Here is an 11,350-nt window from a genome sequence, read left to right as displayed (position 1 = left end):
GTAACGGGATTTCCACTTTGCATTATGAAAAACCTCACAGATAAAAAAAAAATGGTGAAAACTGGCATAGCGCTATTAATCTCAGAACAATGGCTAAACACACTTACATTTCTCTCTCTTATCTGTAATAGTATGGGGAATGTGAGAGTGTGAATGTGCTCATCAGATAAGTAGATATCTTTTTTTTTTTTAAACGGATAATGGAAACTGTGCAGTTTTGGAGTCTGATAAGACATATTATAGACGGACATGTATAATATGCTGCAAAAATGGAAAATTCATATTTGAAGATTCTTGTCTCAAAGACCATGTCAGCAACTGGAGGTCAAAACTGTGCCCCCTGGAGGTTAAACTAATAATATTACACAGTGAATCATATAGGATCCTATTTACACCTGTTTTTTTTTAATTGATCTCTTTTGTCCACTTTCCAGCCACTTCTGTATTGATTTCTTCGAGGGGAGTGTCTATGGGCGGGTAAATGTATGGGCATTTTCAGATCTTTCGATTTAATGGATGAAATAAGCTCATGCAATTTACATATGAACGTGACCGGAGATGACAGAAACATTTCCAAAATTTTTATTCCTTCTGGCTTGCGTGCTTCCCATAATGTTTACGCATTAGGTCAGTAGGCGAAGAATAGGTGTTTTATTTTTTTGGTGGTTGTTCAAACACATTCGAGCACATGAATGTGTTTGAACAATCCAGTCTAAGCAATCCAGTCAAATGTGTTTTCGACTACCTCTGGAAGTGTCCAAAAAAAAGCTCAAAACGTTTTAGACCCCGTTTACACCTGTATTTAGCGTCGTCCACTTGTGATCTGATCGAACTAAACGCATCTTAATCCTAGGTGTAAACCAAGTCTAGTTTACCTGGCCAGTGTTTGATTTGATTTATGCTTGGGTTAGTCTAGTGACACTCACACAGAGAACAAAATACCTTTAGACAGTGCAACTAAGTGGTGAGAGCAAGTAAAATATTACACAGAGCAGTGCAAATGAGGTTTAAGGCAGCACATTTCCCTAAAGTTCACTTCCTGTGTTTGTTTTGAGGGTTTAATCACTTGTCCGGCATCCCGTTGAGCTTGCATATAATTTAAACATAGGCTGCGTGTTTAGATCACAAAACCATGGCAACAGCTGCCGAATTTAAACAGGCACACTTTCTACTCACACCTTCAAAGGCCTCCTCCGTCAAGGGAGAGTTTTTAAAAGATGTACTTTTACTAAGTGGGTCAGAAGAATTCTGCCCCAAAGGCCATGGTGAGACATTTGCTTATACAGGTAACACAAACAGATGCCACTGCACCAAAACCAGCTGAGCAGACGCTCTATGTGTTGTTTTGCCATTGAAGAACACAGTTTAGCACATTCATTCATAATGCAATATTAAGCAAAGCAAAGACAAGAAAAGTCAAAGAGAAAAACAGGATAAAGTGTGCTAAGAACAAGAGATAATTACTTCCAAAACAGCAGCAAAACTACAGATGTGTCCTACTTAAAAACAGAAAGGAGCATGCTTAAGCATGAAGTGGGCCTGGAGGGAGGCACAGAGTTGTAGATAATTGTCAACCACATGCAATATGGGTCGTGGATTGCAGTTTTGTATTGTGTTTTTGATCAAAACATGTTTTCTACTTTTTCCACAGATGGAGGATTGAACTTTTAGATCAACAGCAGTTGTGTGGGAGTGGTAGCGCAGTGGTATACCAAAATTTTGGAAAATGGTGGACGCATGCTTTTAGGACAAGATTCTAGGTTTCTAGCTGGTCAAAGTTGGTTTAGATGGTTGACCAGCTAAACTATCAGCTTGTGGGGTCCAGGCTAAAGTAGTAGACCTTTGCAGGGTCAACGGTACTGCTTGAGAAACCCAGTCATCCTAGCTTAAGTTGGTCAAGCTGTTTTATGTATAGTAAAAGGTAGCTGGTTTGTTGAAAAGCAATCTAAGGGTCCTTCTGGAAAAGCCAGGTCAGACCAGCTTAAGTGTCAGCTAGTTTATTGTTCGTTCATTTTGGTTGGGAATAATTGCTTGTCCAGGATGGTCAGTCAACTAGCGGAGGTATATTACTAGACCTAGTCCTGCTGGAAATCCCACTCATACTAGCTTAAGGTGGTCAAGCTGTTTTATGGAACATTGTAGCTGGCTTGTTGGTGATTGAAAATCTCTTACCACCTTGACCAAGATAGTCTACCAACTGGGTGAGGTACTACACCATCTTGGTCAAGGTCAGAAGTCCTTCTGGAAAAGTCAGATCAGACCAGCTTAAGGTGGAAGACCGTTTTTTGCTGGTCCATGGTGGTTGAGATGCTCATAATTGCTTCCAATTGCTACCAACTGGATGCTCAAGGGGCCTATTGAAAAAAACCTGGTCACACCAGCTTAAGGTGTTCAGGATTCTTTATACACTCTGATGGCTCGTTTGTTTTGGTCCACAGTGGTGGAGAAGCTCTTGTTGACTTGACTAGAATGGACTACCAACCTTTTGTAGTCTATTTTGGTCGAGGGTTCGGGTGGAAGAACCAGGACACCAGTTTAAGGTGTTCAAGCTGTTTTATGGAATATAATAGCTTGTTTGTTGGTGGTCAAGAATCTTAAAATGGACTAAGATCGTCTACCAATGCAACCAGGTCCCTACCAGCTCGAAGTCCAGCTGATCAACTACCTAAACCACCATTGATGGGCTAGAAACCAAATGCAATGTTCCAAAAACCTTCTACAGGATTACGGTTTTAGCTAGAATTTCCAATAGGGTTAAGTTACCTGTGAAAAGTTAAGAACATTTTGGGATACCACACTTGGTCCATTTCTCCTGACAAACTCTATGTATAGCATCAGTGGCTCTTCTGCTGTGGCAAAGAACTATAACCAGCGCAAAAATTGATAAAATGTAGACATGCAGAGATAAAATCAACACCAACGTGGCATCTCTTAGTGAGAGGTCTTCCTCAGTCTGTATGGAAATAGCTAATGGGCTGGTGAGAGGACAAATATAGCCATCTGCTCAAAAATCTGCCCAGTAAGAGCAAATGCATCATTCTTTTTTTTCTTCGATATGGTGCTTTTGTCCTCCCACATTTTCCCTCGTTAGAGGCCCAGAGTGCAGTGTCACATTTGTCTGACAGACAGAAACATGTTGCACTTTACGGGTACATCACTCTATAAAAAGTGGCCTCTAGGGAAGGAAGCAGCAGCAGCAGATTGGCTGGCTTTATGTCTGCTTGCTTAGATGTTTTATGGCCTGCCTTTGAATGCAAGTACAAATTAAATAAATAGTTTGAATCCTTCCTGTAAAATCAGATAAAGATGACTGAATATGATTAAAGCAAACAAACACGGGGGAATTTACTGAGAACGGATGGCCCCTGCTGATAATGCTGTTGATTTGCACACACGGATCGCGTTTTTTGCACCTTATTCACTAAAGGAATCATGCAAATCAGGTAGAAATGCAACACACCCTCAAAATCAGTGCTCAACGCAAATTTTTACACAGTTGTTTAAGTAATGCAGTCTTTCTAAAACATTGCCAGCAGCAAAAACAGTAATTTCATATTTGATAATCTTAATTTAACAAATATGGAAAAGACCGTAAATAACACAGAATTGAAAAGGAAACATTACCACAAGAATACAATGAGATGCTCTTGGGGGTGAACTCACCTCCAGTTCTGGATCCAAAAACCTCTCCAAAAGTGGATGCCGGTGGTATTTCATGTGGGAAGTAGCCCTCTATAATTCACTGCAAACCTCTTCAGATTTGGGCCAATCAATTCCTGAATTCCCATATTATATAACAACGTATACTTATTAAAGCAAATATCATTCACTCGAAACACTTTGTAAGGTGCTGAAAAATGTACCATTGCTGAGTGAAATTCATTTATCTTGAGTGTAATTTCAGTCACATATTCACAGTGCATTTAAAAAAATAAAATCAACACTTGCCAAGAACGCAAGCGTTGGGCTCATTTGGCGTCAGCTGGCCATTGATAAATCCTTTCAATAATGAAGTGTGTCCACAGCTCCATGCAGCTTTAAAATCAGTGACATTAGCTGCTATACAGCAGAGTTATATCACAGGATAGAACCTATAGAGGACATTAAAGCAAAGGCAGATGTTTGATGAATAATGTACTATACATCATAATGCATTCAACTTCACAGGGGTCTTATGCTAATGACATCATTAAATCCAATTAAAAGCCCATTTAGAATTGCTCCATTATTAACACGAACGCACTGCAGCGGATACTTGAATTTAGGGCATAAACTCAAGCATCACACACAAATGATGTACACATGCCTATTCCAAATAATCTCACTTAGACTATTATCGCAGCAGTTGACGTAGGTATCAAATGTGTATTAAAGTGACAACTAATGTAATGGATTCAAAAATAAAAATCTATCTGACGGTCCTCTCAGGCCTTGTTCAGAGCCAATGGACTTGAAAAAGAGAAGTGAAAAGGAAAGCTTGAATTTGTCCCTGTCAGTCACATTTCATCAAGTCTCATTTACTAAGCAGAGTTTGTGGCAGAGCGGATGTGGCCAGCACTCCCCCCAGCTGAGGCTGAGACCCCTGAGCCGGGACGGGATGGGTTTGGGGGAGTGGCACTGGCAACATGACTCCAGCTCTCTCTTTCTCAATCTTTTCCTCTTTTTCCATCAGCTCTTGTTTTTCAATTTTGCCTAGAAGCAATTGAACGCTCTTGTAAAAAACAACACGGGGGTCAACTTCGGGGAGGGCGGGACAGTCACAGCGTGCACGGAGCTCCAGAGCCTATAACAACACAGAGAATGACACAGATTAATACAGATGGATTTGAGCTTTGACCTACAACACCTACCATCTCCTCATCTCCACCCAGGGAACGGGACGGACGGACAGTGTAGTGATAAGACATATGGATGGATGGGAAAGAGTTTTAAACAAATCTCGATGGATGGATGGATGGATATTAAATCTAGATGGATTGATTGGAAAAGTTATTTAAAAAAATAGATAGATGGATGGATTGAAATAGTGACATCAAATTTGGATTGGAATAGTTATTCGAAGAAATGGATTGATGGAATGATGGAAATAGTGATATAAAATCCGGATGGATGGTTTGAAGTAGTTATTGGATGGATGGATGAACATTGACAAGGATCTCCTACATTAAAGACATCCACATGCGTTTACAAAGACTGATTTGTTTTCTGTCTGGTGACCCCTGAACTATAACCTTTGACCTCTATTAGGGGTGATGAAGAAACAACCCTCATAACACTAGATCAATAATGCCTCTTGAAACATAAACAACCAGCACCAGCACAAAGGACACTTAACGTAAAGAATTTTCTAGTTAAATTATTATTCAATTTCCGAACCATCTGCCCAAGGGAGAACATATCAAACTGAGCTGCTAAATACACACTCAATCCAGGAAGACAGGCAGTTTTAAGCAACACTGCAATGTTTGAGAACCAGGCCATTAGGGAAACTACAAAACAAATGACACTCGATGAAAGAGTGGCTGGAATAAAGCTTGAAAACAATTACCCAAGAGGGACACATCAGTAGCATACTTGCGACCAAAGTGACACAGAACACTTTAAGTTTTAAAAAGCAGATGCATTCTTTAAAAGTAACAAGTACAGACTATTTTACAGAATAAAACAAAGAAGAAAAAGATTTCTGTTAATGTACATCTAGTTTACTTGGTGCTAAGTCACTAAACCGTTTTCAGAATGTTTTCAGAAATTATTATTATTTTTTTTTTTTTTTTGTTGTTCGTAAAGGAATTTAAGCAGGTCTTGTCCACAGCAATATACACGTCAACCTGCCTATGGAAATCTGAACTTCCTTGACAAGTCAGACAAGTTACTCTCAAACAGTCACTCTTATAAAGGTGACGTCTTCAAAATTCACTAGTAACAGGCACCAGAAGACAGACTCCGTCTCTCTCTCTCACACACACACACACACACACACACAGTAATTCTCATTAGCGAGAACACGGAGGACGACTCTCCATCGGCTCAGGTTAAAGAGGGTGAGAATAGAGAGAGATGGAGGGCGTTTTAAAATAACTTCCCGAAGGAGTAATAACTTCCACTCAACAACAGAAACACACACGCATTACAGTTGATGGACAATTAGTGTCCTGGCCATCTGTTGCTTATGTGTTTGGAGTGTGAGAGTATGCAGGCAGAACTGTTAAGAGTTCAAGCTCAAGGTCAAGTAAGGCCCCTGCATGCCACTAAAATTCACACATTGACACGCAACCTTCTGCCGCAGCTGGTGTGTGACGGGGAGAGAGCATGCTCCTGTAGATGACTGTCCATGCTGTTCTACAGTATACAGTTTAGTCGATGAACAGTATGTTAACCTGAGCTCTTTGTTTAAAGCAAGTGGTTAAGGGTTGGCTTCATCCATTTTGCCCCTGCTGGTGGATGCTGTAACTACGCCATCTGCCTTTCTCGTCGGCCGTAGCTGTGAATTGTGAGGGGATGTTTTTGCAAGCAACATATTGCAAATTGCAAAAATTTCATCCTTTTATAGTAGGTGTCTCAGTGCCAGATTTTTTGATTTTTTTTTTTAAGACTCTTAAAAGTGTGAAAGTGATTTATAATTTTCCATCTGCTGCCTAACATCAGATACTACACACTACACGTATCCGCTACAGAACAGAGGAACATACATACACATAATCCACAAAAATATTTTTAAGACCAATTGATATCACACAGGTTACTTTTTAAAAATGATGTAGATAATTAATATGCATTTGTAATTGTAATTTGTAGGGCTGGGTAAAAAAAATATATTGATTGCTCGATTTTAATTGATTCTAATTGTTACGAACCGATATCGATTCTTAAATCCCCCCTGAATTCAAAATGTAAATTTTTAATTTTTTAGTATGAATATGTTAGCCTTAAGGTTATGAATAAGCTGGTGTGTTCCAACACAATGACAAAATTCTCATTTAGGAGATATAAGCTTTCAAAACTTACAGTCCCTCACTTCCGCTATAATGGATCACAGATCACCGCGGACTTCAGCTTCTCATCACATCTTCTGATTTAGCGTACTTGTTTATTTACTCATTTATTTATTAATTTTCTTGATTTTATCAAGGGGAATGACATGTGCAAAATCTAAATCTCTGTCCATCATTTTGTGAGCAATTGATGATAAAGGAAATTTTCACACAATATTGGAAATATTTACATTTTAAACCATGAAGGCGAGCCAGTGGATATCACACAAGCAATGTGCAAACTTTTATAAATATTTCAAAAAACGAATTGGAGTAGAAATAATTATGTATTTGTAAAGCTACTAGTATAACAACTTTATTATTATAAAAACTTCCTTGAGTGTACTTTCAGTGTTTGTATACAAGTCAGTTAATTTTGACCATGTTTACAACATTAGTTGAGAGATTTTTTCCCCAGATAAAATTTGCCACATAGCTAAGTAACTGTACCTGATATATATCCAAAATAATCGATACATCTATATATTAAATATCGAATCAAAATCGAATCGCAAGCTTGTGAATCGAAATCGAATCGAATCATGAAATGTGTCTCAATATCCACCCTAATAATTTGTAAATCCGATTTGTAATTGTTGATTTATTTCTGCTTTTCGATACAAAAAAAAAACTAAATGATCATTATACTACAACCAAAAAAAAAAAAATTTACAAATATATATATATATTATATATATATATATATATATCAGGGCTGGGTATTGACACAAATTTCAAAATTCGATTCAATTTCGATTCACAAGCTTGCAATTCGATTCGATTCTGATTCCGATTTTGGATATCAGGTAGAATACATGGCAAATTTTCTCAAGGAAAACAAATCTCTTAACTAATGCTGTAAACTATGGGAGTCAGTTGTAGCCTACTAGGCCTCATTAGCCTACTATAATATTGAAGGTAAAAATTAACTGATTTGTAGCTATACAAACACTCAAATTACACTTATTTATTTTTGTAATAATACAGTTATATGAAATATAAACATTTAAATGGTGGCTGTCATAAAAACTTGCCAGATTTATTCAAACATGCATTAAATATCGAAGAACATTAAAAATTATAATGAATATGTAATATGGTGCATATATTTAGCAAAATGCTCCTCTTTAGAGTTAATTTTTCTAGCTGACTAACGAGTTTATGGTCACATATGGTTTTGCTGAGGTAAATGTGACGTTACATGACATTGTTTACAAGTTGTTTTACTGACGTCTTTCCACGGTTGAAACACTGATTGAGCGATTCCATGTGACATGATACGGATTTCGATAAGTTGTACTCTATCTTTTAACACACTTTCAGATGCTCATTCATGTTTATTTCGCGCTGTAACTGGCATTATTAAGGCAGAAGAGGAGATCATGTGCGCTCCTGCTTCTCTTGAGCTGAGCCAGAGCGATCTCACGCCACAGCGCCAAAACGGTATTTATGTTTTTGAATTTCGTAAGAAAATGGACGTAATTTGAAATTTGAGACTTTATTTAGTATCAATAGTAACAAAGCACAAAGATTATTGCGATTTATTGGATGGGATGCGCGCTACAATGTTCCATTCATTCATCAAATGAAAACAGGATGACTAATCGATTCTTGAGTTTTAAGAATCGATATCGGTTCGTAAAAATGAGAATCCATTAATATCAAGAAATCGATATTTTTTACCCAGCCCTAATATATATATATATATATATATATATATATATATATATATATATATATATATATATCTTCTCCTCCTGAGTTAGCTGCTGCAGCGCTAGTACTAAGGGGCACTGACACAAACAGATGTCAAAGCCAAAAAACACATTATGAAAAAGACACTTTAGGCAAGGGAGTGGAATTGATCATGGATTTGGACCAAGCAATCAAGCAAAAACCTCAGGCCTGCAACTGTAGCACAGCAACAAAAGCAGGATAATTTTGTGCTTTCAGGAACGAAAGAACAGACAGACAGACAGACAGACAGACAGAATAATGAATGCAACTTTAACACAGTTCCATACTTTTGCAGCGTCATGGCATGACGTGGCTTTCTAAAAACATGCCTCTCAAATTAAAATAAGTCCTATCATGAGAACTCTTGGCAGATTTTTAGCATGGTAATGGATATGACAATGTTAATGTACTTGGCCTTGGCGGAATAGATCTGCCACGCTGCTTCTGTTGATTATTGCTGTTGTTGATTATTGCTGCTGCTGAAGAGCAAGTACAGGAACTTGCTACTGCCAATACATACGCCGATGTGCTGCTGTGAGTGTGTAAGACATACTGCTGCTGCACAAATAGCGGGGATATATATATTAACCCATACTAGATCTATACAGGTGGAGCTGGGGAAGGTGGAGAGTTTTGGAGGAACTCTGAAAGTGCGCTGCAAACTGCAAGCTCATTGGCTGCAGATGCGTCATGAACCAATCAGCTTGTGTCAAGTAGTAAACGCTGTGAATATCATCAGTTTGGTTCATCAGCCTGCGCCATCTAGAGTTTCATGACAGAACTTGGCATTTAAACCTTTTTTTTTAAAGAGTGTCTCTAGACCTTGCATTTATTTTCGCTTCATTGACCTTTGTCTTGAGTTTTTAACCGCAAAAAAACTATTCTGCTAACTAAGATAGGCAGATAAGCAGCACATTCTTATTTATTATTTAAGCAGATAATGGGCTCTATGCACGGCGGTATTTCCGATGAAGGTCTAAGGATGCTGGATTACTTCCGCCGGTCGTAGAGTCCAATGCTATACCGAGAATTTATATTGGTTTTTATACTCTATTGCTACACTAAAGAAACGTTAGTCACAAAAACAGACAAAACAGACACTCCTCATTTTGTTTATGCTTCTGTGTTTATTATATTAAATAAACATAACTATATATAAAATTACATCTAAAAGTATTAAAGTTTCGTTTCAAAGACGAGAGGACAGTAAATTTTGAAGACTCTGCCATAATCCCGTTTTCCTCGGTTTTCCTCCGCTTTAAATCTCCCCAACCGGAAACACACGAGCATCCTTGCGTCAAACACGGAAGTTATGCGTGCATATAGCCCATTTACATCATACATTCAGTTAACAGCAAGCCAAAGAGGACAAGGTTTCAACAGAACTATGCAAATGCATTTTATACACTACATTATATTCTTGCTCCATCCATGCAATAAATGGACATTCTTAAATAAGCGATGTTTACAGCGAACTGCTCAGGTATTAAAATTGTAAGACCCATCTTCGGCCAAATGAGTCGGAGCTATAGAAATGTATATTCAGATTTACAAGTAAATATGAAGATATTCATTAAGATATCCCTGTAATTCGCACCTTGATAGCTTGCAAATATTTCTGCCCGTTTTGGCTCGTGTGATTATCAGCCTCTGCTTTTCCACAACAGACTGAAGTGCCTCGTGAGTGTACGACACGCTGCGCCTACTTTCAGCTTACAAAAGAAAAATACTTTAATTTTCTGATGTTATTTTTTGATTGGCTGGGGCATTCTACAGCCCTTGATCAAACCGCTCAACACACTGCACAACTGCCTCAGATTGTTTGTAATCAATGTACAAATCGCAAAAAAAAAACAGATTAACACTAAAACCTGATTGGGTTGGCAAGGCAAAGTTTTGGGGGGGCTTGTATATTCCAATGCCTAGATCCGGCCCCGGGCTGGGTGACACCTGGACCAAACACTTCCTCAATCCAGTTTTTGCATTAGGATGATTATTTGACTGCCGCCATGAATGTTGCCATTTTTTTTTACGAGAGGAAATTGCAGTTGTTCAGAATCAAGCATAAGATCTTGATGGAGTTCAATTCACGCTCCAACAAATCACTGTCATGCATTGCACTGTATATCTTGATGTACCGCATAACAGCTCGCATGAATTATTTAGCCTCAATCTCTTATGAAGGCTCTCTTCTGTGGCTGCTGGTACTGATCTAAGGATTCCACCATATGAATGTTGAGTTTCATGGATCCTCCAGGCCTTTGTGTTTGGTTTTCTCCTCCAGCAGTAGAGCATTTATTTGTTCATTTCCACAATGAACGTGGTCTAAGGCATGTGTGTAGAAGGTGGAGTTCGCTCCAGAGCAGAGGGGTCTCCAGACGTCTTGTTAGCTATGGTGGAGTCTGGATTTCAGACGTGTCTGCGAGCCCTACGGTGCGTGTTTCTGATGGGTACTCTTTAAATCAAGAGAACAGAGTACCCAGGACATATTCCAAACAGCACTCCACTTGTGCGTTAGTAGTATTGAAAACACCAGTCATATGAACGATCTTATCACATAACTAAACAATAGTCTTTCTTAG

General features: G+C 38.4%; 1 protein-coding gene across 1 annotated transcript in view; it reads right to left on the bottom strand.

Annotated features, from left to right (window-relative positions):
• Positions 1–3,869: 3,869 nt before the first annotated feature.
• The window catches only part of oma1 (OMA1 zinc metallopeptidase), a 35,520-nt gene continuing 28,039 nt past the window's right edge, over positions 3,870–11,350 (bottom strand). Inside the window, exon 8 of the mRNA XM_056262790.1 lies at positions 3,870–4,783. Coding sequence (XP_056118765.1) covers positions 4,514–4,783 — 270 coding nt within the window. The 3' untranslated portion in view covers positions 3,870–4,513. The remainder of the gene's footprint in view (positions 4,784–11,350) is intronic.

The sequence above is a fragment of the Rhinichthys klamathensis genome, unplaced genomic scaffold, assembly GCF_029890125.1.
Source record: "Rhinichthys klamathensis goyatoka isolate OS25496 unplaced genomic scaffold, OSU_Roscu_1.1 h1tg000196l_1, whole genome shotgun sequence".
NCBI classification, from domain to species: domain Eukaryota; kingdom Metazoa; phylum Chordata; class Actinopteri; order Cypriniformes; family Leuciscidae; genus Rhinichthys; species Rhinichthys klamathensis.
This window is presented reverse-complemented; position numbering and strand designations above follow the sequence as displayed.